This window comes from Salvelinus alpinus, chromosome 35 (genome assembly GCF_045679555.1).
Source record: "Salvelinus alpinus chromosome 35, SLU_Salpinus.1, whole genome shotgun sequence".
NCBI classification, from domain to species: domain Eukaryota; kingdom Metazoa; phylum Chordata; class Actinopteri; order Salmoniformes; family Salmonidae; genus Salvelinus; species Salvelinus alpinus.
This window is the reverse complement of record NC_092120.1, coordinates 9,386,372-9,413,745: the sequence shown is the minus strand read 5'-3', so window position 1 is coordinate 9,413,745 and position 27,374 is coordinate 9,386,372. Positions and strand designations below refer to the sequence as shown.

General features: G+C 42.4%; 1 protein-coding gene across 1 annotated transcript; it reads left to right on the top strand.

The window, feature by feature from the left end:
• The first annotated feature begins 7,458 nt into the window (after window positions 1-7,458).
• Window positions 7,459-16,306, top strand: LOC139564090 (metalloreductase STEAP4-like). Its single transcript, XM_071383296.1, has 7 exons — window positions 7,459-7,689; window positions 7,859-7,966; window positions 8,121-8,191; window positions 8,519-8,606; window positions 10,130-10,181; window positions 15,621-15,832; window positions 16,058-16,306. Exons 1-7 carry the CDS (start codon window positions 7,459-7,461, stop codon window positions 16,304-16,306), a joined length of 1,011 nt encoding a protein of 336 aa, XP_071239397.1.
• The last annotated feature ends 11,068 nt before the right edge of the window (window positions 16,307-27,374 follow it).

Sequence of the window (27,374 nt, the reverse complement as noted above, 5' to 3'; positions counted from 1 at the left end):
CATCCAGTTCACAGGACTTCATCTGCTCTCTCATCCACCATCCAGTTCACAGGACTTCATCTGCTCTCTCATCCACCATCCAGTTCACAGGACTTCATCTGCTCTCTCATCCACCATCCAGTTCACAGAACTTCATCTGCTCTCTCATCCACCATCCAGTTCACAGGACTTCATCTGCTCTCTCATCCACCATCCAGTTCACAGGTCTTCATCTGATGTGTGATTCTCAGCTCAGTGTTTCCTGCCCGACACCTGCCTGTTCAGGTTTGCATGCCCACGGCGTACATTGCTATGCTACAAAGTCATGCACACACACACACACACACACACACACACACACACACACACACACACACACACACACACACACACACACACACACACACACACACACACACACAGACACAGACACAGACACAGACACAGACACACACACACACACACACACACACACACACACACTACAAAAACATGAATCATTTCTGATCCTATCAGACTAGATCCCTTAACCATTCCCTGATATACGTGCGTGTGCAAACACACACACACACACACACACACACACACACACACACACACACACACACACACACACACACACACACACACACACACACACACACACACACACACACACACACACACACACACACACATACACGCACACACACACAGACAGAGCTTGCCCAAGGGGAGATCCGGGTTCAACGACATGTACGTAACATAAAGTACATTTGTAATAGTGTTTTGCACTAAAACCTCTGCGGGATGAAGGAATATTAGATATGACATTCGTCTTCATCCATTTATTACTGTAATATGGTACATATTGTATTAACTGCTGACTGGGGGAAAACAAACATCTGGTAACATGTTAAATTAAAACACAACATAACAAATTAGAATAATAAACAGAATTCATTCATATAATACACAATACAGTACTAAATAATTTTCCTTTTCTAATGAGCATGTCAGTAGGAACATGACTGGATATAATTCTGCCTGTTTTGTCAGTGTTGCCAGTACGTTTTATGATAAATATAATTTTATGTTTGTTAGGATTCATGTTGTTGCTGTGTTACTATAGTTAAGATAGGATGTAATTACCATAACAATTTCCTATCATTTCCAATAAAACAGGAATTCCACAGAAAGTATGTTTCTCATAGCTCACCATTGCCTGAACACACACAACCACTTTAGTTGGAGCGTTCTGTTCTGACAGACAAGCCAGGGAAATGTCATTTTGAGGTATTACTGAAATAGCACATTCCAATGACGTGGGTGAATGGCACATAGTTGGTCGAAATTGTTGAAGGCCCCTGCGAGAATTGAAATCACAAACCCTGGTTTACCACTGCGCCGAGGCCATCGCTCATTAGTCTACCAACAGCCTTGTCATGGCAAACTCAAGGCAACTTAATGATTTAAAGAACACTCTCATCTGAAAAGAGACAAGCAGGTTACCGCAGCATGGCTCTTAACGCAGAGGCAGCTCTGTACCTTTGTTGTGAGGGTTCTATAGAGTAGAGACTTCTAGAAAAATGCTGCAGTTGACTTTGTAAAAGTCTACGTAAAAGAGAGAAGGAGTGCTGCAGAAATCTCTAAAATCAGCAGTTTCATGAAATTCCTCCCAGCTTTGATACCTGCAGCTTGGGTCAGGCTGATAAGATTCAGGACTTCAAATGTCCATCAAACTTCAAACTTCACATTGAAAGACAGAGATGATAAAGCTCAGCCAATACGTCCTGTCCTAGATACTGCATAGAGAGCAGGGTTACCCTCACACTCACAAATGTCAGGGAAAGAGCTAACACACACACACACACACACACACACACACACACACACACACACACACACACACACACACACACACACACACACACACACACACACACACACACACACACACACACACACACACACACACACACACACACACACACACACACACACACACACACACACACACACTACAAAAACATGAATAATTTCTGATCCTATCAGACTAGATCCCTTAACCATTCCCTGATATACGTGCGTGTGCAAACACACACACACACACACACACACACACACACACACACACACACACACACACACACACACACACACACACACACACACACACACACACACACACACACACACACACACACACACACACACACACACACACACACACACACACACACACACACACACACACAGACAGAGCTTGCCCAAGGGGAGATCCGGGTTCAACGACATGTACGTAACATAAAGTACATTTGTAATAGTGTTTTGCACTAAAACCTCTGCGGGATGAAGGAATATTAGATATGACATTCGTCTTCATCCATTTATTACTGTAATATGGTACATATTGTATTAACTGCTGACTGGGGGAAAACAAACATCTGGTAACATGTTAAATTAAAACACAACATAACAAATTAGAATAATAAACAGAATTCATTCATATAATACACAATACAGTACTAAATAATTTTCCTTTTCTAATGAGCATGTCAGTAGGAACATGACTGGATATAATTCTGCCTGTTTTGTCAGTGTTGCCAGTACGTTTTATGATAAATATAATTTTATGTTTGTTAGGATTCATGTTGTTGCTGTGTTACTATAGTTAAGATAGGATGTAATTACCATAACAATTTCCTATCATTTCCAATAAAACAGGAATTCCACAGAAAGTATGTTTCTCATAGCTCACCATTGCCTGAACACACACAACCACTTTAGTTGGAGCGTTCTGTTCTGACAGACAAGCCAGGGAAATGTCATTTTGAGGTATTACTGAAATAGCACATTCCAATGACGTGGGTGAATGGCACATAGTTGGTCGAAATTGTTGAAGGCCCCTGCGAGAATTGAAATCACAAACCCTGGTTTACCACTGCGCCGAGGCCATCGCTCATTAGTCTACCAACAGCCTTGTCATGGCAAACTCAAGGCAACTTAATGATTTAAAGAACACTCTCATCTGAAAAGAGACAAGCAGGTTACCGCAGCATGGCTCTTAACGCAGAGGCAGCTCTGTACCTTTGTTGTGAGGGTTCTATAGAGTAGAGACTTCTAGAAAAATGCTGCAGTTGACTTTGTAAAAGTCTACGTAAAAGAGAGAAGGAGTGCTGCAGAAATCTCTAAAATCAGCAGTTTCATGAAATTCCTCCCAGCTTTGATACCTGCAGCTTGGGTCAGGCTGATAAGATTCAGGACTTCAAATGTCCATCAAACTTCAAACTTCACATTGAAAGACAGAAATGATAAAGCTCAGCCAATACGTCCTGTCCTAGATACTGCATAGAGAGCAGGGTTACCCTCACACTCACAAATGTCAGGGAAAGAGCTAACACACACACACACACACACACACACACACACACACACACACACACACACACACACACACACACACACACACACACACACACACACACACACACACACACACACACACACACACACACACACACACACACACACACACACACACACACACACACACACACACATACACACACACACACACACACTCCCCAAAGCAGCAGTTTCATCCAATCTGTTTTTTATTCCTCATAAAGCCATCTTCTAATAGTTTCATAATGAATGTCCCGCCTGTGTCTGTCTGCGAAGCCAGTGATGGAATATTTATGGAGTATACTTATGGGACGTTCTGTTTTTATCTCACATCTTTTCTTCCTTAGAATCCCCAGTTTCTTCTCCAAAACCTAAATCTTAATCTGAACCCAATACTAAACCTGGCAAGCGTCTTCACGGACATGTTCAACATCTCCTTGTCCTAGTCTGTAATCCCAACATGTTTCAAGCAGACCAACATTGTACCTCTTCCTGTTCCTAAGAACTCAAAAGTAACCTGCCTAAATGACTATCGTCTCGTAGCACTCGCATCTGTAACCATGAACTGCTTTGGGTCCTGGACTTTCTGACGGGTCGCCCCCCCCCCCCCTCCGCCACGCTGACCCTCAACACAGGGCCCCTCAGGGGTGTGCACTTACTCCCCTCCTGTACTCCCTGTTCACCCATGACTGTGTGGCCACTCACGACTCCAACACCATCATCAAGTTTGCTGACGACACGACGGTGGTAGGCCTGATGATGAGACAGCCAACAGGGAGGAGGTCAAAGAGCTGGCAGTGGGGTGCTAGGACAACAACCTCTCCCTCAATTTCAGCAAGACAAAGGAGCTGATCGTGGACTACAGGAAATGGAAGGGCGAGCATGCCCCCTTCCAGATCGACGGGGCACAGTCCTGAAGAAGGCGTGACAGCTCCTCTCCCCCCTCAGGAGGTTGAAAAGATATTGCATGGCCTCTCAGATCCTCAAAAAGTTCTACAGCTACTCCATTGAGATCATTTTGACTGGCTGCATCACTGCTGGGTATGACAACGATCGCAAGGTTCTACAGAAGGTGGTGCAGACGGCCGTCCAGGACCTCTATACCAGGTGGTGTCAGAGAAAGGCCTGGGAAATTGTCAAAGAAACCAGCCACCTAAGCCATGGACTGTTCACTCGGCTACTGAACGGCAAGCGGTACTGGAGCGCCAAGTCTGGGACCAATAGCAACCTGAACAGCTTCTACCCCAAAATCAAATCAAATCAAATGTATTTGTCACATACACATGATTAGCAGATGTTAATGCGAGTGTAGCGAAATGCTTGTGCTTCTAGTTCCGACCATGCAGTAATATCTAACAAGTAATATAACCTAACAATTTCACAACAACTACCTTATACACACAAGTGTAAAGGAATGAATACGAATATTTACATAAAAATATATAAATGAGTGATGCCCGAACGGCATAGGCAAGATGCAGTAGATGGTATAGAGTACAGTATATACATATGAGATGAGTAATGTATGGTATGAAAACGTATCACTAGCCACTTTAAACAATGCCACTTCATATTATATTATATTCATATGCATATTACTTCATATACATTACATCAAGATGGCAAGATTCAGTAGATGGTATAGAGTACAGTATATACATATGAGATGAGTAATGTAGGGTATGAAAACATTATATAAAGTGGCATTGTTTAAAGTTGCTAGTGATACATTTAATTACATCAAGATGGCAAGATGCAGTAGATGGTATAGCGTACAGTATATACATATGAGATGAGTAATGTAGCATTATGTAAGCATTATATAAAGTGGCTTGTGATAAATTGATTATATCCATTTTTCCATTATTAAAGTGGCTAGAGTTGAGTCAGTATGTTGGCAGCAGCCACTCAATGTTAGTGATGGCTGTTTAACAGTCTGACGGCCTTGAGATAGAAGCTGTTTTTCAGTCTCTCGGTCCCCGCTTTGATGCACCTGTACTGACCTCGCCTTCTGGGTGATAGCGGGGTGAACAGGCAGTGGCTCGGGTGGTTGTTGTCCTTGATGATCTTTTTGGCCTTCCTGTGACATCGGGTGGTGTAGGTGTCCTGGAGGGCAGGTAGTTTGCCCCCGGTGATGCGTTGTGCAGACCTCACTACTCTCTGGAGAGCCTTACGGTTATGGGCGGAGCAGCTGCCGTACCAGGCGGTGATACAGCCCGACAGGATGCTCTCGATTGTGCATCTGTAAAAGTTTGTGAGTGTTTCTGGTGACAAGTCGAATTTCTTCAGCCTCCTGAGGTTGAAGAGGCGCTGCTGCGCCTTCTTCACCACGCTGTCTGTGTGGGTGGACCAATTCAGTTTGTCCGTGATGTGTACGCCGAGGAACTTAAAACTTTCCACCCTCTCCACTACTGTCCCGTCAATGTAGATAGAGGGCTGCTCCCTCTGCTGTTTCCTGAAGTCCACGATCATCTCCTTTGTTTTGTTGACATTGAGTGTGAGGTTATTTTCCTGACACCACACTCCGAGGGCCCTCACCTCCTCCCTGTAGGCCGTCTCGTCGTTGTTGGTAATCAAGCCTACCACTGTAGTGTCGTCTGCAAACTTGATGATTGAGTTGGAGGCGTGCATGGCCACGCAGTCGTGGGTGAACAGGGAGTACAGGAGAGGGCTGAGAACGCACCCTTGTGGGGACCCAGTGTTGAGGATCAGCGGGGTGGAGATATTGTTACCTACCCTCACCACCTGGGGGGCGGCCCGTCAGGAAGTCCAGGACCCAGTTGCACAGGGCGGGGTCGAGACCCAGGCAGAGACACAGAGAGAGAGAGAAACACAGAGAGAGAGAGCGAGAGAAAGAGAGAGAGAGAGAGAGAGAGAGAGAGAGAGAGAGAGAGAGAGAGAGAGAGAGAGAGAGAGAGAGAGAGAGAGAGAGAGAGAGAGAGAGAGAGATGTTCTGCTATAAACTGTGATAGCCTCTCTATCTCCCTCTGTCTCACTCTCTCACCCTCTTTGTCTCTTATAGTCACTTACTGTCAGCAGCATACCACCCTGCATCCCACTGCTGGCTTTCCTCAGGAGTTAAGCAGGGTTGGTCCTGGATGGGAGACTAGATTCTGCTGGAAGTGGTGATGGAGGCACATTTTCCTCTGGTCAAAAAAATAAATATCCAAATGCTCCAGGGTAGTGATTTGGGACTTTGCCCTGTGTATGATGGGTTGTTAGATGGGTGTCCTGGCTCTCTGTGTTCACTAAAGATCTGATGGCACTTATCATAAGATAAGAATTGTTAACCTTGGTGTCCTGACTAAATTCCCAATCTGGCCCTCATACCATCATGGCCACCTAATCAACCCCAGCTTCCAATTGGCTCATTCCTCTCCCTTGTAACTATTCCCCAGGTCGTTGCTGTAAATGAGAATGTGTTCTCAATCAATTTATCAGGTAAAATAAAATGATCTCAAGCGCTTTATTCACGTCATCACATATATCAAACATACTGTATTTATGTCTCTGCTGATAGCTAGAATTAAATTTTAATGGATTCCAGCATTCTTAAACTCAACACACATGATAACAGATGATAGTGTGATAGTAAGCAATAATGACCAGATACACAGATGAGACATTCATTGACGGTAGTTCTCCAATTGGCAGCCAGTTTTACAGATTACGTGTTTTATTTGAAAGGTGTGTTTATGGTTCTGGTGATAACAATTGGAATATGATACAGTAAGTCACTTTATATCACTAATCTGAAGCCCTTCAGCGTTCAACTGAACATGACAATAAGGATAGCAACAAAAATCTATGGCTAATTCGTGCATTAAAGGACAGGACAGGGCAATAAAGTCATGAAAGTCTATAAGTTCACACGTTGCTACAGCAGTTCAGGTCTGAAGCATAAAATAACTCACCAGAGATAGCAGCATCACCTCTGGAATAGACTTAGGAAGCAACACATTGCTGAGAGACGAAAGTGTTTGCCTCTAGGGTCTCTATTTTTTAACAATCAACTCTATCTGGACTTCAGGAGAGCTGTGTTTAGTTGACAATCAAGCAAGGATCGACTGCATAGCGTACCTATCTACAGACATGACAGGTGATCAGACGATTGACATGAAGAAAGAGGAGAAAAGTGAGTGTGTGTCCCTGTCTGCGATGGGGGACTGTATACCTTCCCCCCCAGAGTGTGAGAGGGTGTGTGTGTTTGGGACGGGTGACCTGGGGTGCTCTCTGGGCTTGCGTCTGCTGCAGGCAGGGCACGGGGGGGTGTTCGGCAGCCGGCGGCCCAAAAGCTGCAGTCTCCTGCCCCACGGAGCTCAGGTACAACAACCTTTATACTAGATCTGGTGTAATGTGTTGATATGTTACATGTGGTTAATATGGTGCATAATGTGTATGTATAAATATTTGTTTATGTTTGAAGGAGTACATGTGAATATAATGTATGTGTGTTTATGTGTGTATCAATATGTTGATGAAGTATATGCAGGTCCAGGGCCATGCTGCAGCTGCTCAGTCAGCCCTTATGATCTTCATCGCTGTCCAGAGGGAACACTACGACTTCCTGGTACCACTGGCCAATCAGCTTAAGGGGAAGGTAGCATAAATGTTTTTTTACTTCTGCTATATGTATGAATGTCTGTTTTGTTGGTATATTTGGCCAGTGTATTTAGCCAACAGAATGTATATTCCAGTGTATTTGGCCAATAGATTGTATGAATCAGTGTATTTGATGCCATGTTGAATTGCAGGTGTTGGTGGATGTCAGTAACAACCTGAGGAAGAATCAGTACCCAGAGGCCAACGCAGAATACCTGCAAAGGTGAGAGCTATATGTTGTTATTATGTGTATGTTTTATTGTTAATTAGGAATGCTTTTTTATTTTATTAAATTTGTACCACTTTTCTACCCAATTTCGTGATTACGATCTTGTCTTATCGCTGCAACTCCCCAACGGGCTCGGGAAAGGCAAAGATCAAGTCATGCGTCCCCCGAAACATGACCCGCCAAGCCGCGCTTCTTAACACCCGCCCGCTTAACCCGGAAGCCAGCAGCACCAATGTGTCGGAGGAAACACCGTTCAACTTACTACCGAAATCAGTCTGAAGGTGCCCGGCCCGCCACAAGGAGTCGCTAAAGCGCGATGAGCCAAGTAAAGCTGAGAGCTGAGATGGTTAAAGGATTAAACACAGTGTCTGCCTGGGCTCTGCAGAATGGACCACTGGCCGGGAAACAGGCCGGGAAACAACACACACATAAACACCTGACAATAAAGAAAACAAATAATTGAGAAAATATCAGGGAGTATTCTGTGGGTTGTGGGGCCAGTGTGGAGGCATTTTGTTTGTTTTACTTACATTTTTTGTGTATTTCCCGGCGAAACAAGGACAGTATACAAACAGTTGTTACAGTATACAAACACACACACACACACACACACACACACACACACACACACACACACACACACACACACACACACACACACACACACACACACACACACACACACACACACACACACACACACACACACACACACACACACACACACACACACACACACACACACACACTTAGCTATGTTGTGGAGATGAGGCACTAGCATTCATGCCTCAGCTTCAGAGAGAAAAACAAACACCTCAACCCTCTGGAGGGCAGACCTGAATCTGCCTCACATGCTCTTTGAACACACACACTGCTCTTCCCTCATAACTACCTGTTTTTCAACAAAATAGAGCACTGCAGTAGTGTTTGTTTGTGTGTTACAGTTTTTCCCAATTGCTAAAACACAATTTTGCAAACTAGGCTGGTTTTATCATAATACTTAACAAAACCACACACCCAAACTGCAAAATACCTCATATATCCTGCAAAATGAAGCACTGCAACCAAAACTACATATAGCATAATCAAAATCAAACGTTTGCACGAAATGGCACACACTTCATTCATATTACCAGATTTTTGTCTAACCAACTACACACTGTTGGGCATAATGAAAAGCACTCTCATCTTTAGTATGCTTTGCCATAATACTAAAATAGTTCAAATTGTAGAAAATTCTTCAGATGCACAGAAATATTTGCAGATACACACAAATGCTTTTGAAACATTTAATTTTTTATTTTTCACCAAACAAGTCAGTGCAACATATGCACAGCAGATATATTTACATTGGACTGAACAAAAATATGCTCACAAAAAAAACAGTAAACTGAAAAAGAAAATTGCTGAAAAAATGTGCAGAAAAAATATATAGAAAAAAAGAGGCAAGAAAAAAAAAAATCATAATAATTAGGCAGCATCTTGCCGCACAGCTGGGTCTGGCCACAACGCCTTGTCCACATCACAGGCAATATCTTCCCTTGCCAGACATCGAGGGAAGAAGCGCCTTGAGTGCCTTATCCATCCCTGTATCGCACCCACATCAATCTCATCACATGCCTCTTCCATTGCCTGCACAAGAGGCATGCGCACAAAGGGCTGCCGGTCGTATACCTTCCACCGCCATGCCGAAAAGAACTCTTCTATGGGGTTCAGAAATGGTGAGTATGGTGGGAGGTATTGCACGAGAAATGGTGGGTGGTCAGCAAACCAGTTTTGGACTGCGGCTGCACGATGAAAGCTCACGTTGTCCCATACTACAACGTACCGGGTTCTTTGATGGTCTGCATCATTCATACGCTCTGGTGGTACGAGAATGTTGTCGAGTCTGTCCAGAAATGTGACAATATGGGCTGTGTTGTATGATCCAAGGTTGGCATGAAGGTGGAGGACACCATGCGTATTGGAGATGGCAGCGCACATTGTGATGTTCCCACCACGTTGGCCAGGAACATCTATAATCAAGTTCAATCAAGTTTATTTTATATAGCCCTTCGTACATCAGCTAATATCTCGAAGTGCTGTACAGAAACCCAGCCTAAAACCCCAAACAGCAAGCAATGCAGGTGTAGAAGCACGGTGGCTAGGAAAAACTCCCTAGAAAGGCCAAAACCTAGGAAGAAACCTAGAGAGGAACCAGGCTATGAGGGGTGGCCAGTCCTCTTCTGGCTGTGCCGGGTGGAGATAATGGCTCTGTGGCCAATGACGTTTCTCCCCCTTCTTCTGGTCTTTGCTAGGTTGAACCCAGCCTCATCTATAAAGATGAACTCATGTGGGATTGCATGAGCATCCATTTCCAGTACTCCCTGAAAACAAAGAACAAAAGCAGTCAATATGGTGTTATCCAGTACACTGGGAAACAATGTTGCGTGTAGTGTACTGCAGTCAATATTGTACTTACATCCACATATGCTCGTCTGACCTCTTTGTTTCTTTGAGAGTTTCTCTCAAACGGCACCTTATAAAGTTGTTTCATTCTGATTTGGTTTCGCTTGAGAATACGAGCCAATGTGAACAGACTGACTCGTTGAATGTGTTGAATATGGTGTTGTCTTGGATGATGTGGCTTTGAATTTCTCGTAATCTGATTTCATTATTTTCCAAAACCAAGTTTACAATGGCAGTTTCCTGTACCCCGGTGAACATTTGGCCCCTTCCTCCACCATGGTTGCGACTCTCAGTCCTTTAGAAAAACAAAAAAAACAAAAATATAGGGCTTGGACAATGCAGCCTAAAGATATTTCCCCCACAGTAGAGTAAATTCTACAGGAAATTTGTGCAGTTAGTGTATGACATCAGCCATTCATGAAGTAAACAGGTGTCACCCAACTGATACACTTTGACATGGGGTGTACTACATAGTGTGAAAGACATAGTTGGTTACATACCTGTACTCCAGTCTAAATGTCCGGATGACACAGGCGACAGTAAAACGTCTCAAGTTGGGCTGCACTCTCTGTCCAGCCTCTCGCATTGTCAGCCCATGGTTGATGACATGATCAACTAAGGTTGCTCTGATTTCATTTGAAAGTTGTTGTCTTCTTTGGCCATGAACTCCTCTACCAGCTCTACCCCTACCTCTCACTCTTCCTCCCCCTCTCATTCTCACCCTCCCTCTTCCTCTTCCTCTTCCTCTCTCTGCAACGGCTTCCATTGTTGTTGTAAAACAAAAGGTGCTCACCTGTGGTCTTTTCATAGTGCTTACTTCCTGATTGAAGTGGTAACAATTAACCATTGAGGTGTTTGGCCAGGTGGCACATGTATTGGCCAATTAGCTCATGTAGTGTCATTTTGAATGGCAGTGTTTTGTAATGGCAAACATGTGACTTTATGTCAGATTGTTGTGTCTTATGCAGAGAACCGTGTGCAGTGCATTTAAAAAAGTGCCCTTTTGAATTGCAAAATGTGTGTAAAGCAGAAAATGTGTTTAGACTTTTGGAGACTTGAGAATAGGTTTTGCTCTCTGTGTGTCAGTTTAAATAATTGTGCTGTGCATGTCATTTTAGTGTGTTAGCAATTGGAAAAAACTGTAATGTGTGTATGTGACAGAGAAAGATAAAGAGAGAGACTGAGTGTGTGTGTGTGTGTGTGTGTGTGTGTGTGTGTGTGTGTGTGTGTGTGTGTGTGTGTGTGTGTGTGTGTGTGTGTGTGTGTGTGTGTGTGTGTGTGTGTGTGTGTGTGTGTGTGTGTGCATGCGTATGTGCATTCCCTGCCTTGCAGTTTGATTAAATCCGCAGGGGTGCTCTGCTTGTGTCACAATTACATTCAGACAGAGGTCCTTGATCCTCGTCCCCATACTATTACTTTACTAGTAATGTACAGAGACACGGCTCGCTGCCCGGTCCACTTACACACAATATCTAGTGAAACTACTCTTAATCCTCCCCCCAATACACTATATAGTTGAAGTCGGAAGTTTACATACACTTAGGTTGGAGTCATTAAAACTCATTTTTCAACCACTCCACAAGATTTTTGTTAACAAGCTATAGTTTTGGCAAGTCGGTTAGGACATCTACTTTGTGCATGACACAAGTCATTTTTCCAACAATTCTTTCAGACAGATTATTGAATTTATAATTCACTGTATCACAATTCTAGTGGGTCAGAAGTTTACAACCACTAAGTTGACTGTGCCTTTAAACAGCTTGGAAAATTCCAGAAAATTATGTCATGGCTTCAGAAGCTTCTGATAATTTCAGTCAATTGGAGGTGTATCTGTGGATGTATTTCAAGGCCTACCTTCAAACTCAGTTCCTCTTTGCTTCACATCATGGGAAATCAAAATTAATCAGCCAGACCTGTAGCCTTCCACAAGTCTGATTCATCCTTGGGAGCAATTTCCAAACGACTAAAGGTACCACGTTCATCTGTACAAACAATAGTACGCAAGTATACACACCATGGAACCACGCAGCCGTCATACCGCTCAGGAAGGAGATGCGTTCTGTATCCTAGAGATTAACATACTTTAGTACAAAACTGCAAGAACAACAACAAAGGACCTTGTGAAGATGCTGGAGAAAACAGGTACAAAAGTATCTATATCCACAGTATAACGAGTCATATATCAATATAACCTGAAAGGCCACTCAGCAAGGAGGAAGCCACTGCTCCAAAACCACCATAAAAAAGCCAGACTACGGTTTGCAACTGCACATGAGGACAAAGATCGTACTTTTTAGAGAAATATCCTCTGGTCTGATGAAACAAAAATAGAACTGTTTGGCCATAATGACCATCGTTATGTTTGGAGGAAAAAGGGGGAGGCTTGCAAGCCGAAGAACACCATCCCAACCGTGAATCACGGGGGTGGCAACATCATGTTGTGGGGGTGCTTTGCTGCAGGAGGGACTGGTGCACTTCACAAAATAGATGGCATCATGAGGAATGGAAAATTATGTGGATATATTGAAGCAACATCTCAAGACATCAGTCAGGAAGTTAAGGCTTGGTCGCAAATGAGTCTTCCAAATGGACAATGACCCCAAGCATACTTCCAAAGTTGTGGCTTAACTTTTACTGCCTCAGAAACCCGGATCCGGGAGCACCCCCCACCCCCCACACACTGATTAGCATAGATAGCATAGCTTCAGAAGTAGATAGTAGCATCTAAATATCATTAAATCACAAGTCCAAGACACCAGATGAAAGATACAGATCTTGTGAATAAAGCCACCATTTCAGATTTTTAAAATGTTTTACAGGGAAGACAAAATATGTAAATCTATTAGCTAAACACGTTAGCAAAATACACCACTATTCTAACTCCATCAGTTTCTTACTCCTTCAGGTGCTATCACCAATTCGGCTCAACTAAGATATTGATAGCCAATAACCTATAAAAAAAACCATCAGATGACAGTCTGATAACATATTCATGGTATAGGATAGTTTTTGTTAGAAAAAAGTGCATATTTCAGGTAGAAATCACAGTTTACAATTGCACCGACCATCACAAATCCACTAGAATTACTAGATAGAGCAACGTGTATGACCAATTTACTCATCATAAAACATTTCATAAAAATAGACAAAGCATAGCAATGGAAAGACCCAGTTCTTGTGATTTCAGACCATATTTCAGATTTTCTAAGCGTTTTTCAGCGAAAACACAATAAATCGATAAGTTAGCATACTACATGTTCCAACGTTACCAGAGCATCGATTCCAGCCAAAGAGCGCTATAACGTAACCACCGCCAAAAGATATTAATTTTTTCACTAACCTTCTCAGAATTCTTCCGATGACACTCCTGTAACATCATTTTACAACATACATATACAGTTTGTTCGAAAAGGTGCATATTTAGCCATACAAAACCGTGGTTACACAATGAAAATACTAGGAAATCAAGCCTCAATATGTCTGACGTCATCTATCAGAGTGATCTAGTTTAATTAAAAGCTAATCATATACTTGACTAAAAAATACAGGGTTGACAGGAATCGAAAGACAAATTAGTTCTTAATGCAACCGCTGATTTACATTTTTTAAATTATCCTTACTTTTCAATACAGGGTTGGCCAAGTGAAGCTATACCAAACAAAATGGCGATGTATGCGTTTAAAATATTTCGACAGAAACACGGTTTATCATATTAAATATTGCTTACTTTGAGCTGATCTTCCATCATATTCTTGGGCAATGTATCCTTTCTATGTTATAAACGTCTTTTGGTCGATAGATGTCCTCTGTCCTTCGAAATGTCCATCACCAACGACCGACACCCTAAAGCGTGTCCAAACTTTCAGAGTGCACGACAAAGAAATTCCTCAAAATCGCACTAAACGGATATAAATTGATATAAAACGGTTAAAATTCACTACATTATGATGTTTTTAACAACTATAACGACTGAAAACATGACCGGAGAAATACTGCTGGTTAGAAAACGATTTGGAACGAGGCAGGTCCGATGGCCTTCACGCTTGAGGCGCACGTTGAGAAAGAGGGGTCTCTGTACATTTTTGTCATTTATAATGGCTGTGAACGTCCCATAGACTTCATTGAAAACGTGATGACGTACAGACACCCAGAGGAAGACGTAGGTAGTGTCGGTTTCTTCATAGCATTCACTGTGGCCTTATAAACAGACCCCAGATCAGAGGTAAAAATTTCTGAAATCTGAACCCTGTCATGAAAAGTGCTGTAGAAATTGTTCTGTACCACTCAGAGACAAAATTTCAACTCCTATAGAAACTATAGACTGTTTTCTATCCAATAATAACAATAATATGCATATTGTACGATCAAGAATTGAGTACGAGGCAGTTTAATTTGGAAATGTAAAAAAAAAAATAATGCTAACAGCTCCCCCTATTGACAAAAGGTTAAATGGCTTAAGGACAACAAAGTCAAGGTATTGGAGTGGCCATCACAAAGCCCTGACCTCAATCCCATAGAACATTTGTGGGCAGAACTGAAAAAGCGTGTGCGAGCAAGGAGGCCTACAAACCTGACTCAGTTACACCAGCTCTGTCAGGAGGAATGGGCCAAAATTCACCCAACTTATTGTGGGAAGCTTGTGGAAGGCTACCGGAATCGTTTGACCCAAGTTAAACAATTTAAAGGCAATGCTACCAAATACTAATTGAGTGTATGTAAACTTCTGACCCACTGTGAATGTGATGAAAGAAATAAAAGCTGAAATAAATCATTCTCTCTACTATTATTCTGACATTTCACATTCTTAAAATAAAGTGGTGATCCTAACTGACCTAAGACAGGGAATTCTTACTAGGATTAAATGTCAGGAATTGTGAAAAACTGAGTTTAAATGTATTTGACTAAGGTGTATGTAAACTTCCGACTTCAACTGTATATTCCTGTGACTGGGATAAAGATAATACTGTATCTTTAGTTTTTACCAGCCTCTCGTTGTCTCGCTTTGTCTCTCTCTCTCAGATAAAAGCCAATAAGACCACTCCATTTGACTTTGACAACGCAAAGGCCTGGGGCACAGACTCCTATGTCCTGGGGATCCTGGGCTTCTGTCTCTACGTCCTGCTGGGGATCACCTCCCTGCCCTCTGTAGGAACAGCTCTCAGCTGGAGGGAGTTCAGCTTCGTACAGGTACAGGGAACGCATGCGTGCCTGTACATGTGTCATAATCTAACCCTCTCTGTTATCACTCATTCACTTCTGAAAATGTGTTTCTCTGAGAATTTCCTGCTGCGTCGTGGAGCTGTAAATAATAACATTGATTCAGTTATCATCAGAGCTGTAAATATGGTTAAATAAATACGTCATAAATTGTGTTCACTTGAGACACTTGTGTTGTGTGCTCTCCCCCACCAGTCCAAGCTGGGCCACCTGACTCTGCTGTTGTGTACAGCCCATGGCTTCCTGTATGGCTGGAACAAGTTCCTGCGTTCTTCCACCTACAAGTGGTACACCCCACCAGGCTACATGCTGTGTCTGGTGCTTCCCTCTGTGGTGCTGCTGCTCAAGCTGCTGCTCATCACCCCCTGTGTGGACCACACCATCAGTCAGGGCTGGGAGAGGGGCGTGGCAGAGGGGCAGGAGACAAAAATCAGCCAACTCTGAAAATAATTACTGTGATAAATGGTTGTTTTACATACCTTAGTAATTAAGTATTTATTGATTAGAGCTTCAGCTAAATGATTAAGATTCAATGCAAATAAAACTCCACAGGGTCACTGTATCTTGCCCACAGGTACAGATATACCCATCACAAATCCTAACTTTAACTATTAGGGCAGAAAATAAAAAACTGACATCACATCATATGTCTAGGATACACTTCTTCGAGTCTCGGGATACAGTGCATTCGAAAGTATTCAGACCCCTTTACTTTTTCCACATTTGCTGCGTTACAGTGTAACGATTTTCTTCTTCTTCCGATGAGGAATATGAAGGATCGGACCAAAATGCAGCGTGGTAAGTGTCCATGTTAAATGTATTAACTGAACACGGGAAAAAGACAAAAATAACAAAGTGAATGACAACAAAAATCGAAACAGTCCTGAATGGTGAAACAAACACAAAAACAGGAAAAAACTACCCACAAACACAGGTGGGAACAGGCTACCTAAGTATGGTTCTCAATCGGAGACAACGATTGACAGCTGCCTCTGATTGGGAACCATACTAGGCCAAACACAGAAATACAACACATAGAATATAGAACATAGAATGCCCACCCCAACTCACGCCCTGACCAAACCAAAATAAAGACATAAAAAAGGAACTTAGGTCAGAACGTGACATACAGCCTTAATTCGAAAATGGATTTGTTTTTTTCCCCTCATCAATCTACACACAATATCATATCATGACAAAGCAAAAACTGGTTTTTAAAATGTTTTGCAAATGTATTCAAAATAATAACCTGAAATATCAAATGTACATAAGTATTCATACCCTTTACTCAGTACTTTGTTGACACATCTTTGGCAGTGATTACCGCCTCAAGTCTTCTCGGGTATGATGCTACAAGCTTTGCACACCTGTTCTTAATACAGGGAAACGTAAATCCGTTTTACCTCATTTATGACAACATGTTAAATGTGCAACCAGAGGGGGAAAAACTCTAGACCACCTTTACTCCACACACAGAGACATGTACAAAGCTCTCCTTCGCCCTCCATTTGGCAAATCTGATCATAATTCTATCCTCCTGATTCCTGCTTACAAGCAAAAACTATAGCAGGAAGCACCAGTGACTTGGTCAATAAAAAAGTTGTCAGATGAAGCAGATGCTAAGCTACAGGACTGTTTTGCTTGCATAGACTGGAATATGTTCCGGGATTCTTCCGATGGCATTGAAGAGTACACCACATCAGTCGCTGGTTTCATCAATAAGTGCATCGATGTCGTCGCCCCCATAGTGACTGTACGTACATACCCCAACCAGAAGCCATGGATTACAGGCAACATCCGCACTGAGCTAAAGGGTAGAACTGCCTCTTTCAAACATATAAGAAATCCCGCTATGCTCTCCGACGAACCATCAAACAGGCAAAGCATCAATATAGGACTAAGATTGAATCGTACTACACTGGCTCTAACGCCAGTCGGATGTGTCAGGGCTTGCAAACTATTACAGACTACAAAGGGAAGCACAGCCACGAGCTGCCCAGTGACACGAGCCTACCAGACAAGCTAAATTACTTCTATGCTCGCTTCGAGGCAAGTAACACTGAACCATGCATGAGAGCATCAGCTGTTCCACAGTCGTCTGGAACAGACGGATTACCAGGACGTGTACCAGACGGATTACCAGGACGAGTACTGCGAGCATGCGCTGACCAACTGGCAAGTGTCTTCACTGACATTTTCAACCTGTCCCTGACTGAGTCTGTAATACCAACATGTTTCATGCAGACCACCATATTCCTGTGCCCAAGAACACTAAGGTAACCTAAAAAACTAACAAAACATTTGGCAGTTATACAGCTGCACCATCAAGAGCATCCTGACTGGTTGCATCACTGCATGGTATGGCAACTGCTCGGCCTCCGACCGCAAGGCTCTACAGAGGATAGTGCGTACGGCCCAGTACATCACTGGGGCCAAGCTTCCTACCACCCAGGACCTCTATACCAGGCGGTATCAGAGGAAGGCCCTAAAAATTGTCAAAGACTCCAGCCACCCGAGTCATAGACTGTTCTGTCTGCTACCGCACGGCAAGCGGTACCGGAGCACCAAGTCTAGATCCAAAATACTTCTTAACAGGTTCTAACCCCAAGCCATAAGACTCCTGAACAGCTAATCAAATGGCTACCTAGACTATTTATGTTGGCCCCCCTCTTTTATGTCACTTTCTCTACCTACATGTACATATTACCTTGACTAGGTGCCCCCGCACATTGTCTCTGTACCAGTACCCCCTGTATATAGCCTCGCTATTGTTATTTTACTGCTGCTCTTTAATGATTTATTACTTTTATTTTTTACTTATCTATTTTTTACTGAACAGTTATTTTTCTTAAAACTGCATTGTTGGTTAAGGGCTTGTAAGTAAGCATTTCACCGTAAGGTCTACATCTGTTGTACTCAGCGCATGTGACAAAGTTGATTTGATTTAGGGAGTTTCTCCCATTCTTCTCTGCAGATCCTCTCAAGCTCTATCAGGTTGGATGGGGAGCGTCCCTGCACAGCTATTTTCAGGTCTCTCCAGAGATGTTTGATAGAGCTCAAGTCCGGGCTCTGGCTGGGCCACTCAAGGACATTTAGACTTGTCCCGAAGTCACTCCTGCGTTGTCTTGGCTGTGTTCTTAGGGTCATTGTCCTGTTAGAAGGTGAACCTTTGCCCAGTCTGAGGTCCTGAGCGCTCTGGAGCAGGTTTTCATCAAGGATCTCTCAGTACTTTGCTCCGTTCATCTTTCCCTTGATCCTACTAGTCTCCCAGTACCAGGCCGCTGAAAAACATTGCCATAGCATGATGCTGCCACCATGCTCCACCGTAGGGATGGTGCCAGGTTTCCTCCAGACGTGACACTTGGCATTCAGGCCAAAGAGTTCAAACTTGTTTCTCATGGTCTGAGAGTCTTTTAGTGGGCTGTCATGTGCCTTTTACTGAGGAGTGGTTTCTGTCTGGCCACTCTACCATAAAGGCCTGAGTGGTAGAGTGCTGCAGAGATGGTTGTCCTTCTGGAAAGTTCTCCCATCTCCACAGAGGAACTCTGGAGCTCTGTCAGAGTGATCATCGGGTTCTTGGTCACCTACATGAACAAGCCCCTTCTCCCCCAATTGCTGTTTGGCCGGGCGGCCAGCTCTGGGAATTGTCTTGGTGGTTTCAAACTTCTTCCATTTAAGAATGATGGAGGTGTCGTGGAAATTCAGTACTGAGAGAGAGACTTGGTCTTGGTCAATTCTTCAAACAATCATCTTTATTTAATATTGATTAATTATTGCAATAATGAGACCGTCAGCCCACCAGTCTTGACTGACTGTTATAGCCTGTTATAGACTGTTATAGCCTTTATAGCCTTTACAGATGATGCACAGTTTTTATATAGCTGATACCAAGATTGCTTGGTCAGTCACTTCTAACTTTCCCATAAGCCACCTTGGTTATCTACACAGGATGGTATTTTACTTAGTTTCCCAGATGCCAGGAAGATGAGACAATGAGGCATTGTTCTTAACTCTTCCAGGCTCTCTCTATCTCCAGTCACACACACCACATCTTGTCTATAGAATGCTAGCTTTTAGGTTTTTATTACCAACACAAATCAATTGTCAGCTTCAAGCTATCTCTAGTAGAACCCATGTCCTCAACACCCAGACTAGCTGCAGGGTGCTAGTGTGGAGACCATAAAACACAGCATTTACAGGAAACACATATCTGACTGTTTGTTAAGTAAATAATTGTTGCATTGCCAACAAATAAGGTGAATACATAATTTTCTCCACAGAGGCCACTGTTCTTGGGGACCTTCGATGCTGCAGAAATTGTTTGGTACCCTTCCCCAGATCTGTGCCTCGACACAATCCTGTCTCGTAGCTCTACGGACAATTCCTTCGACCTCATGGCTTCGTTTTTGCTCTGACATGCACTGTCAACTGTGGGACCTTATATAGACAGGTGTGTGCCTTTCCAAATCATGTCTAAGCAACTAAATTTACCACAGGTGGACTCCAATCAAGTTGTAGAAACATCTCAAGGATGTCTGGGTGGCTGGCCTCAGACAATCCCGCAGGTAAAGAATCCGGATGTGGAGGTCCTGAGCTGGTGTGGTTACACGTGGTCTGCGGTTGTGAGGCCGGTTGGACGTACTGCCAAATTCTCTCAAATTTGGCAGTACGGTATGGTAGAGAAATTAACTTTCAATATCTGGCAACAGCTGAGTGTTGAGTCAAAACTGCACATTTAAGAGTGGCCTTTTGTCCCCAGCATAAGGTGCACCTGTTTAATGATCATGCTGTTTAATCAGCTCATTGATATGCCACACCTGTCAGGTGGATGGATTATCTTGGCAAAGGAGAAATGCTTACTAACAGGGATGTAAACAAATGTGCCCAGTATTTGAGAGAAATATGATTTCTGTGCATACGGAACATTTCTGGGATCTTTTATTTCAGCACGAAACATGGGACCAACACTTTACATGTTTTGCGTTTATATGTTTCAGTAAAAGGAAATAAACTTTTCTACTGAAGCGTGTCAATTAAATCGGTTAAAGAAGTCTCAAATATCACTAATTTGTATTCCCTGTAGCTTTAGAGTCGCAGCAAAGTTGGTTCCCGTTTGTCACATTTGCATTGCTCAACCAAAACCCCCCTAATTGATTGGTTGACAAATAGTGCTACCCACAATGCAAGTGATGACTGCATGTTGCTGTGAAGCAACTGCAGTGACTTGAAGGAGAATATAAAAAACTGCATGACCTTTCATCACAAGGATTTTTTTAAGTTTATGGAATTCAAAATGTAGGCGCAAGTCAGTTGATTTTTATTCCGATAATGTAACACTTTGAAAGGCAGTGACAACCATCGTTGGTCACCGCCAGAGACTGAAGAGGAAGCAAAACACCTCACTTGCTGGTTTAATTGAAGTCAATTAACTAAATAGACCAGACCCAGCTGCTATCACATTAGGGTTTGTGGGAGAGCCATTCCATTAAGTAGACAGGAACTGACTATTTTTCCCCCCTAATGGTAAACACCCTGCATGAACTCTTCATCTTTGGTCACCACCTTTCAAAGCATTTTGCATTATGGGGACAAAATGTTGCTGCTTGAACACAGCCATTATCTTAGTATGGTCTCAGATGTTGAATACCAATCCTACCTGCCTAAACTTGCAGATAAATATTTCTGGAGATGATGGATAATAGGATGCCTCCGGTTAAATTTTCTGCTCGGGCAAGAGTTTGTATATTACTCATTGACATATTGCTGGTGGATGTGTTATTCTCAGATTTCTGGTGTTCATTTTTGTCTGCTGTAGGGTGCATGACAGTGCATGGTATATTGTCCATACAACTGAAAGACCGGTATGGCGTTGCAATTGTCAATTACAGAACATTACCCAACAGCATAACGTAATTTGACAATTTATTTGGTTGATTACATGTTTGAACGGTTACAGTCTCGGACTGCTTGTTCTCTAGCAGTACTCAATTTGTAGTCAGAAAGTCCAGGGCCCCCTAGTTGAGAACGTTTCCAGGGGTGAAGTTTGTCTGGTTAGTGTACCTCTGGATCTCACAGGGAGACAGCATGTTGTCCCACATGTGGACATCCGTCAGCAGGCCAATGAACGACTGCTGCCGGGCGAAAAGCCAGCCAAACTTAACCTGCTCCTGAAACAGGAAAATGTGTTCAGTAATAGAATGCCTTCTTGTTCGTGGGTTCTTAACTGACTTACCTAGTTAAAGGTTAAAATAAAGTGTTATTTTCAGTGTTTAATGCTTTATTTCACAAGAGCATTACCGTATGTGCACAAAAGTAGCACTGTATGGAGAATAGGGTTTCATTTAAAACAGCCATGGTTTTGTACTAATCCTATCCGTCCTCTTGAAGATGACAAAAGCGTCATCTATAAGTGTGGCAAGGGAGAACAGGATGTGGTTCCTTCTGAGATTTGTGAAAAACCTGGAGACACATGTAGAGGGACAGGGTGAAACATGGTGAGAAATGGTTATGGTTCATGCATCATACAATTTGCTAAATTGTATAACAATTTTTTTTTATAAGTTGAACATTAGTCAATAAAAAAAAACTTCAGTTTGTTTTCAGTGTGTGAGATTTCTCTAGAAGTCATTAGTCTCACATGAGCTGTGTTGGTCTCTTGTGGAAAGGTCAACATTTTACCTGAGAGGTCTGCAGACAGATTGTAGTGAACAAGTTTTTCCTGATCAAAAAATCTATAATTTCATGTAGTCTGAAATATTTACATTTCACCCAACTTAGAAAAACTGCTACAAAGTGCGCATTAGCGAAAGCTTAAAAAAGGAGCAAACAAAAGCCCCAACATTACAAAATACGTTTATTATTTACTGTCACATTTCATTTCCGTTATCAGTGACTATATTACAACTAGCACTAGTAATACGTTCTCCATATTGGGTAAGGATAATTGTAATTAATTTAAATTAACTGTTTATATTACAGTGTCATGCACTGCAGAACAGAGAGGAGGAATGTTAGTTTGGTCGGGTATAAGTCATGGTGATTAAGGAGAGTGAGGACTGGTGTGGAGGCTGATTGGCAATGAGTAGCAGCTGGTGCATGTTGAGGTAATGGAGGAGCTGCGTTCAAGGCAGCTAGTTGAGAGTTACGTTCAAGTCTGGTCCATAGAGTTAGTTAGAGGACCCATCTTTGTATGTTTCAGTATGGCGTCTGTGAACAAGGGCAGTGCCATTGAGGCCATCTCGTTTTTAAAGTAGTCAATTTTCTTCTTTTGTATTTGAAAAAAGTATAAAGCTAATATTGGTGGTGGAAGCCCCCAATGGCAATGTCCATACAAAACAGGTTATATCCATGATGAGTCCTCTAAGTTCATTATTAGCACCATCTATTAACTTTTTCTGTTGCATAGCCTGTATGCTATTAATCTTCTACTTTCCGTAGAACCGGTGCATATCTAGAATGAGTTTACCCTTCCCAAATCCTAACTTTTGAAACACTAGGGCAATAAATGCTAAACTGACTTCAGTGCCTAGGATACATTTCATCCTGCACTTGGGGATATATTGTTTCTCTGTAGATGGATAACAGACACAGGTTCTCCCTGGATGAAGTCAATGGTTTCAAACATTCATTTTTCCTGAAGGCATACTGTGTGTCCATCCCAAATTGGACCCTATTCCCTTTTTAGTGCACTACTTTTGACCAGGTCCCATTGGGTGTATGGGGGGGTAGTGTTCAGAGATAAAAGGCTGTAGACAATTCCAACTGCCATGGAAGTGTCTAGTCTTCAGAGGTGTAAGGATAATAATTACTAGAAGTGAAACTAGGGTATTTTGTCCAGGGAAAGTAGTGCACTATATAGGGAATAGGTTGCCATCTCTCTCATCCTGTTTCACTGACTGCAGAAGAAATGGACAGCTATCGTCGGGCGAGATAAAGATAGTTTTGACAAACATGGACAGAGCTTTTCTGTTTCCTGAGAGTTGCTGTGTCCGAATACCCAAGCTAGCGTACTACATACTTAAACTTCATAGTATGTACTCATCGTGGCATACTATTTAGCAAGTACCGTTTAGTAAAAAGCATGCAGTATGCCACAGCCGCAATGCAGTAGCAGCTCCTGACTGGCTGAGTAGGTGGGGTTGAGTGAGGGTGGATCAAAATTCCACAGACATCCATTGCTTATAATAGCTCATTTCCAATTTGATTAATTTATCTAAACTCTGAATAGAATAGGACTGGAGTTATAGGCCTACTCAGGCTGGTTTAGGCATATACTGCAGTCCATACTGTATATATATATATATATATATGTGGCCCTTTTATCCTATTTAAAAAGACTGAAGAAAGAAACAGATAATTATGACCATTTTCAATATACAGTACCAGTCAAAAGTTTGGACACACCTACTCAGTCAAGGGTTTTTCTTTAATTGACTATTTTCTACATTGTAGAATAATAGTGAAGACATCAAAACTATGAAATAACACATATGGAATCATATAGTAACCAAAAAAAAGTGTTAAGCAAATCAAAATATATTTTATATTTGAGATTCTTCAATGTAGGGAACCATTGCCTTGACAGCTTTGCACACTTGGCATTCTCTCAACCAGCTTCACCTGGAATGATTTTCCAACAGTCTTGAAGGAGTTCCCACATATGCTGAGAACTTGTTGGCTGCTGATCCTTCACTCTCCGGTCCAACTCATCCCAATTGGGTTGAGGTCGGGTGATTGTGGAGGACAGGTCATCTGATGCAGCACTCCATCACTCTCCTTCTTGGTCAAATAGCCCTTACACAGCCTGGAGGTGTGTTTGGGGTCATTGTCCTGTTGGGGAAAAAATGATAGTCCCACTAAGCACAAACCAGACGGGAAGGCTTACTGCTGCAGAATGCTGTGGTAGCCATGATGGTTAAGTGTGCCTTGAATAAAAATAATTTAATAAAATAAAATAAAAATCAGTGTCACCAGCAGAGCACCCCCACACCATAACACCTTCTCTTCCATGCTTCAAGGTGGGAACCACACATGCAGAGATCATCCGTTCACCTACTCGGTGTCTCAGAAATACTCATCAGACCAAAGGACAGATTTCCACCGGTCTAATGTCCATTGCTCGTGTTTCTTGGCCCAAGCAAGTCTCTTCTTCTTATTGATGTCCTTTAGTAGTGGTTTCTTTGCAGCAATTCTACCACGAAGGCATGATTCATGCAGTCTGCTCTGAACAGTTGATGTTGAGATGTGTCTGTTAGTTGATCTTTGTTAAGCATTTATTTGGACTGCAAATTCTGAGGGTGGTAAAGAACTTATCCTCTGCAGCAAAGGTAACAAAGGGTCTTCCTTTCCTGTGGCGGTCCTCATGAGAGCCAGTTTCATCATAGTGCTTGATGGTTTTTGCGACTGCACTTTAAGAAACTTTCAAAGTTCTTGAAATTTTCCGGATTGACTGACCATTCTGTCTTAAAGTAATGTACTGTCGTTTCGCTTTGCTTATTTGAGCTGTTCTTGCCATAATATGGACTTGGTCATTTACCAAATAGGGCTATCTTCTGTATACCACCCCTACCTTGTAACACAAGGACCGAGTTTTGGAAACCCTGGCCTAGCCTACAAAACTAAAACAATCCATATGTTCAAATCAAAAGGCCTGATTAACATGATATCAGTAACGCAGTCCCATCCCGAGTCCCTGGTGCAGACACATTCAGAAATCAAAAGAGGGTTTGGTTTAAAATCTCTGATGAAAGCCAAGAGATTAAGAAACACTTTTCAATGAGAAAACAGAAATCCACTTTAGGTTAAAAAATAATAATTTTTAAATGTATATTTCAAAGATATAGCCTATGACGCAAAATGGTACTCGTGATCATTTTAAGGAGAAAAACTTTGCCTACATTTGAACACCACCGCAGAAGCTTTGCTGTTTGTCATCTTCCCAATTAAGTAGCCTAGGTTTGTTGTTTGGCTACTTGAAAAGAACTAGGGCCTATCACTCACAGCACACCTCTTCCAATGCATTGTGGAAAAGTCTGCATCGAAATCTACTAGATGAATAGCCGAAATGAGTAACATCCTGGCATTTAAACCATATCCATTTTCAAAACTTCACATACTATTAAACATATTTTTGCATACTGAGAATGCGTCATGCACGATTGCGTATTTTCCCGCAATTTGTTGATTTTTAAATTAGTACATAAACACACGCCATCTTGGTTCGGGAGCACGATGGTGCTCTGATATGGCTGAACTGATATGGCAGGCAAAAACCCAAGGACAATCCATCCAGATTTTTTTTCTTCAGCTCACCACTGATTACAATGGCTGGGAAAGGGAATATAAAAGGAATACCTCCCAGATTGCAGTTCCTAGGGCTTCCACTAGATGTCAGTCTTTAGAAAGAGTTTCAGGCTTGTTTTTTTTAAATGAGCTAGAATTTGTAGTTTTTCTAAGTGGCTCCCATTTTGGCTGTAGTGTTTGTTGCACATTCCAGGGAGGGCGCGCACTTCGTTATTTATCTCCGGTAATGGTCTCCGGTATTCTCCGTCTTAAATTTGATCGTTGATTTACATATTAGGGTACCTGAGGATTGATTAAGAACGTTGTTTGATATGTTTGGAAGAAGTTTATTGGTAACTTACGGGATTCATTTGTATGCATTTTGAATGTGGGAAACCGGTGGATTACTGTGTCAAGCGAGCCAATGAAATACTTTTTTGGGATATGAAGTACTTTATCGAACAATAGGACCATTTGTTATGTAGCTGGGACCCTTGTGATTGCAACCAGATGAAGAGCTTCAAAGGTAAGTGATTTATTTTCTCTATTTCTGACTTTCGTGACACCTCTGCTTGGGTGGAAATGTATGTAATGCTTTTGTGTGCGGGCGCTGTCCTTAGATAATCGCATGGTGTGCTTTCGCTGTAAAGCCTTTTAGAAATCTGACAAAGCTGCTGGATTAACAAGTTAAGATTTTAACTGATGTATAACACTTGTATTTTCATGAATGTTAAATATTACGATTTTTGTAATTTGAATTTCACGCTCTGCAATTTCACCGGATGTTGGCCAGGTGGGACGGTAGCATCCCAATGATCCGCAAGAACTGTGGTGTGAGAGTGTTGACGAGGACAAGGCTGGAGATCACTCTGTCATGCTGATTGAGTTCAGATAACAGACTGGAAGCTTCAAAAGGAGGGTGGTGCTTGGAATCATGCATGGATACCTGCATGGAAACACGTGCCATCATCATTGCTTTGCACAAAAGGGCTTCACAGGCAAGGATATTGCTGCCAGTAAGATTGCACCTAAATCAACCGTTTATCAGATCATCAAGAACTTCAAGGAGAGTGGTTCAATTGTTGTGAAGAAGGCTTTAGGGCACCCAAGAAAGACCAGCAAGTGCCAGGACCATCTCCTAAAGTTGATTCAGCTGCGGGATCGGGGCACCACCAGTACAGAGCTTGCTCAGGAGGCAGGTGTGAGTGCATCTGCACGCACAGTGAGGCGA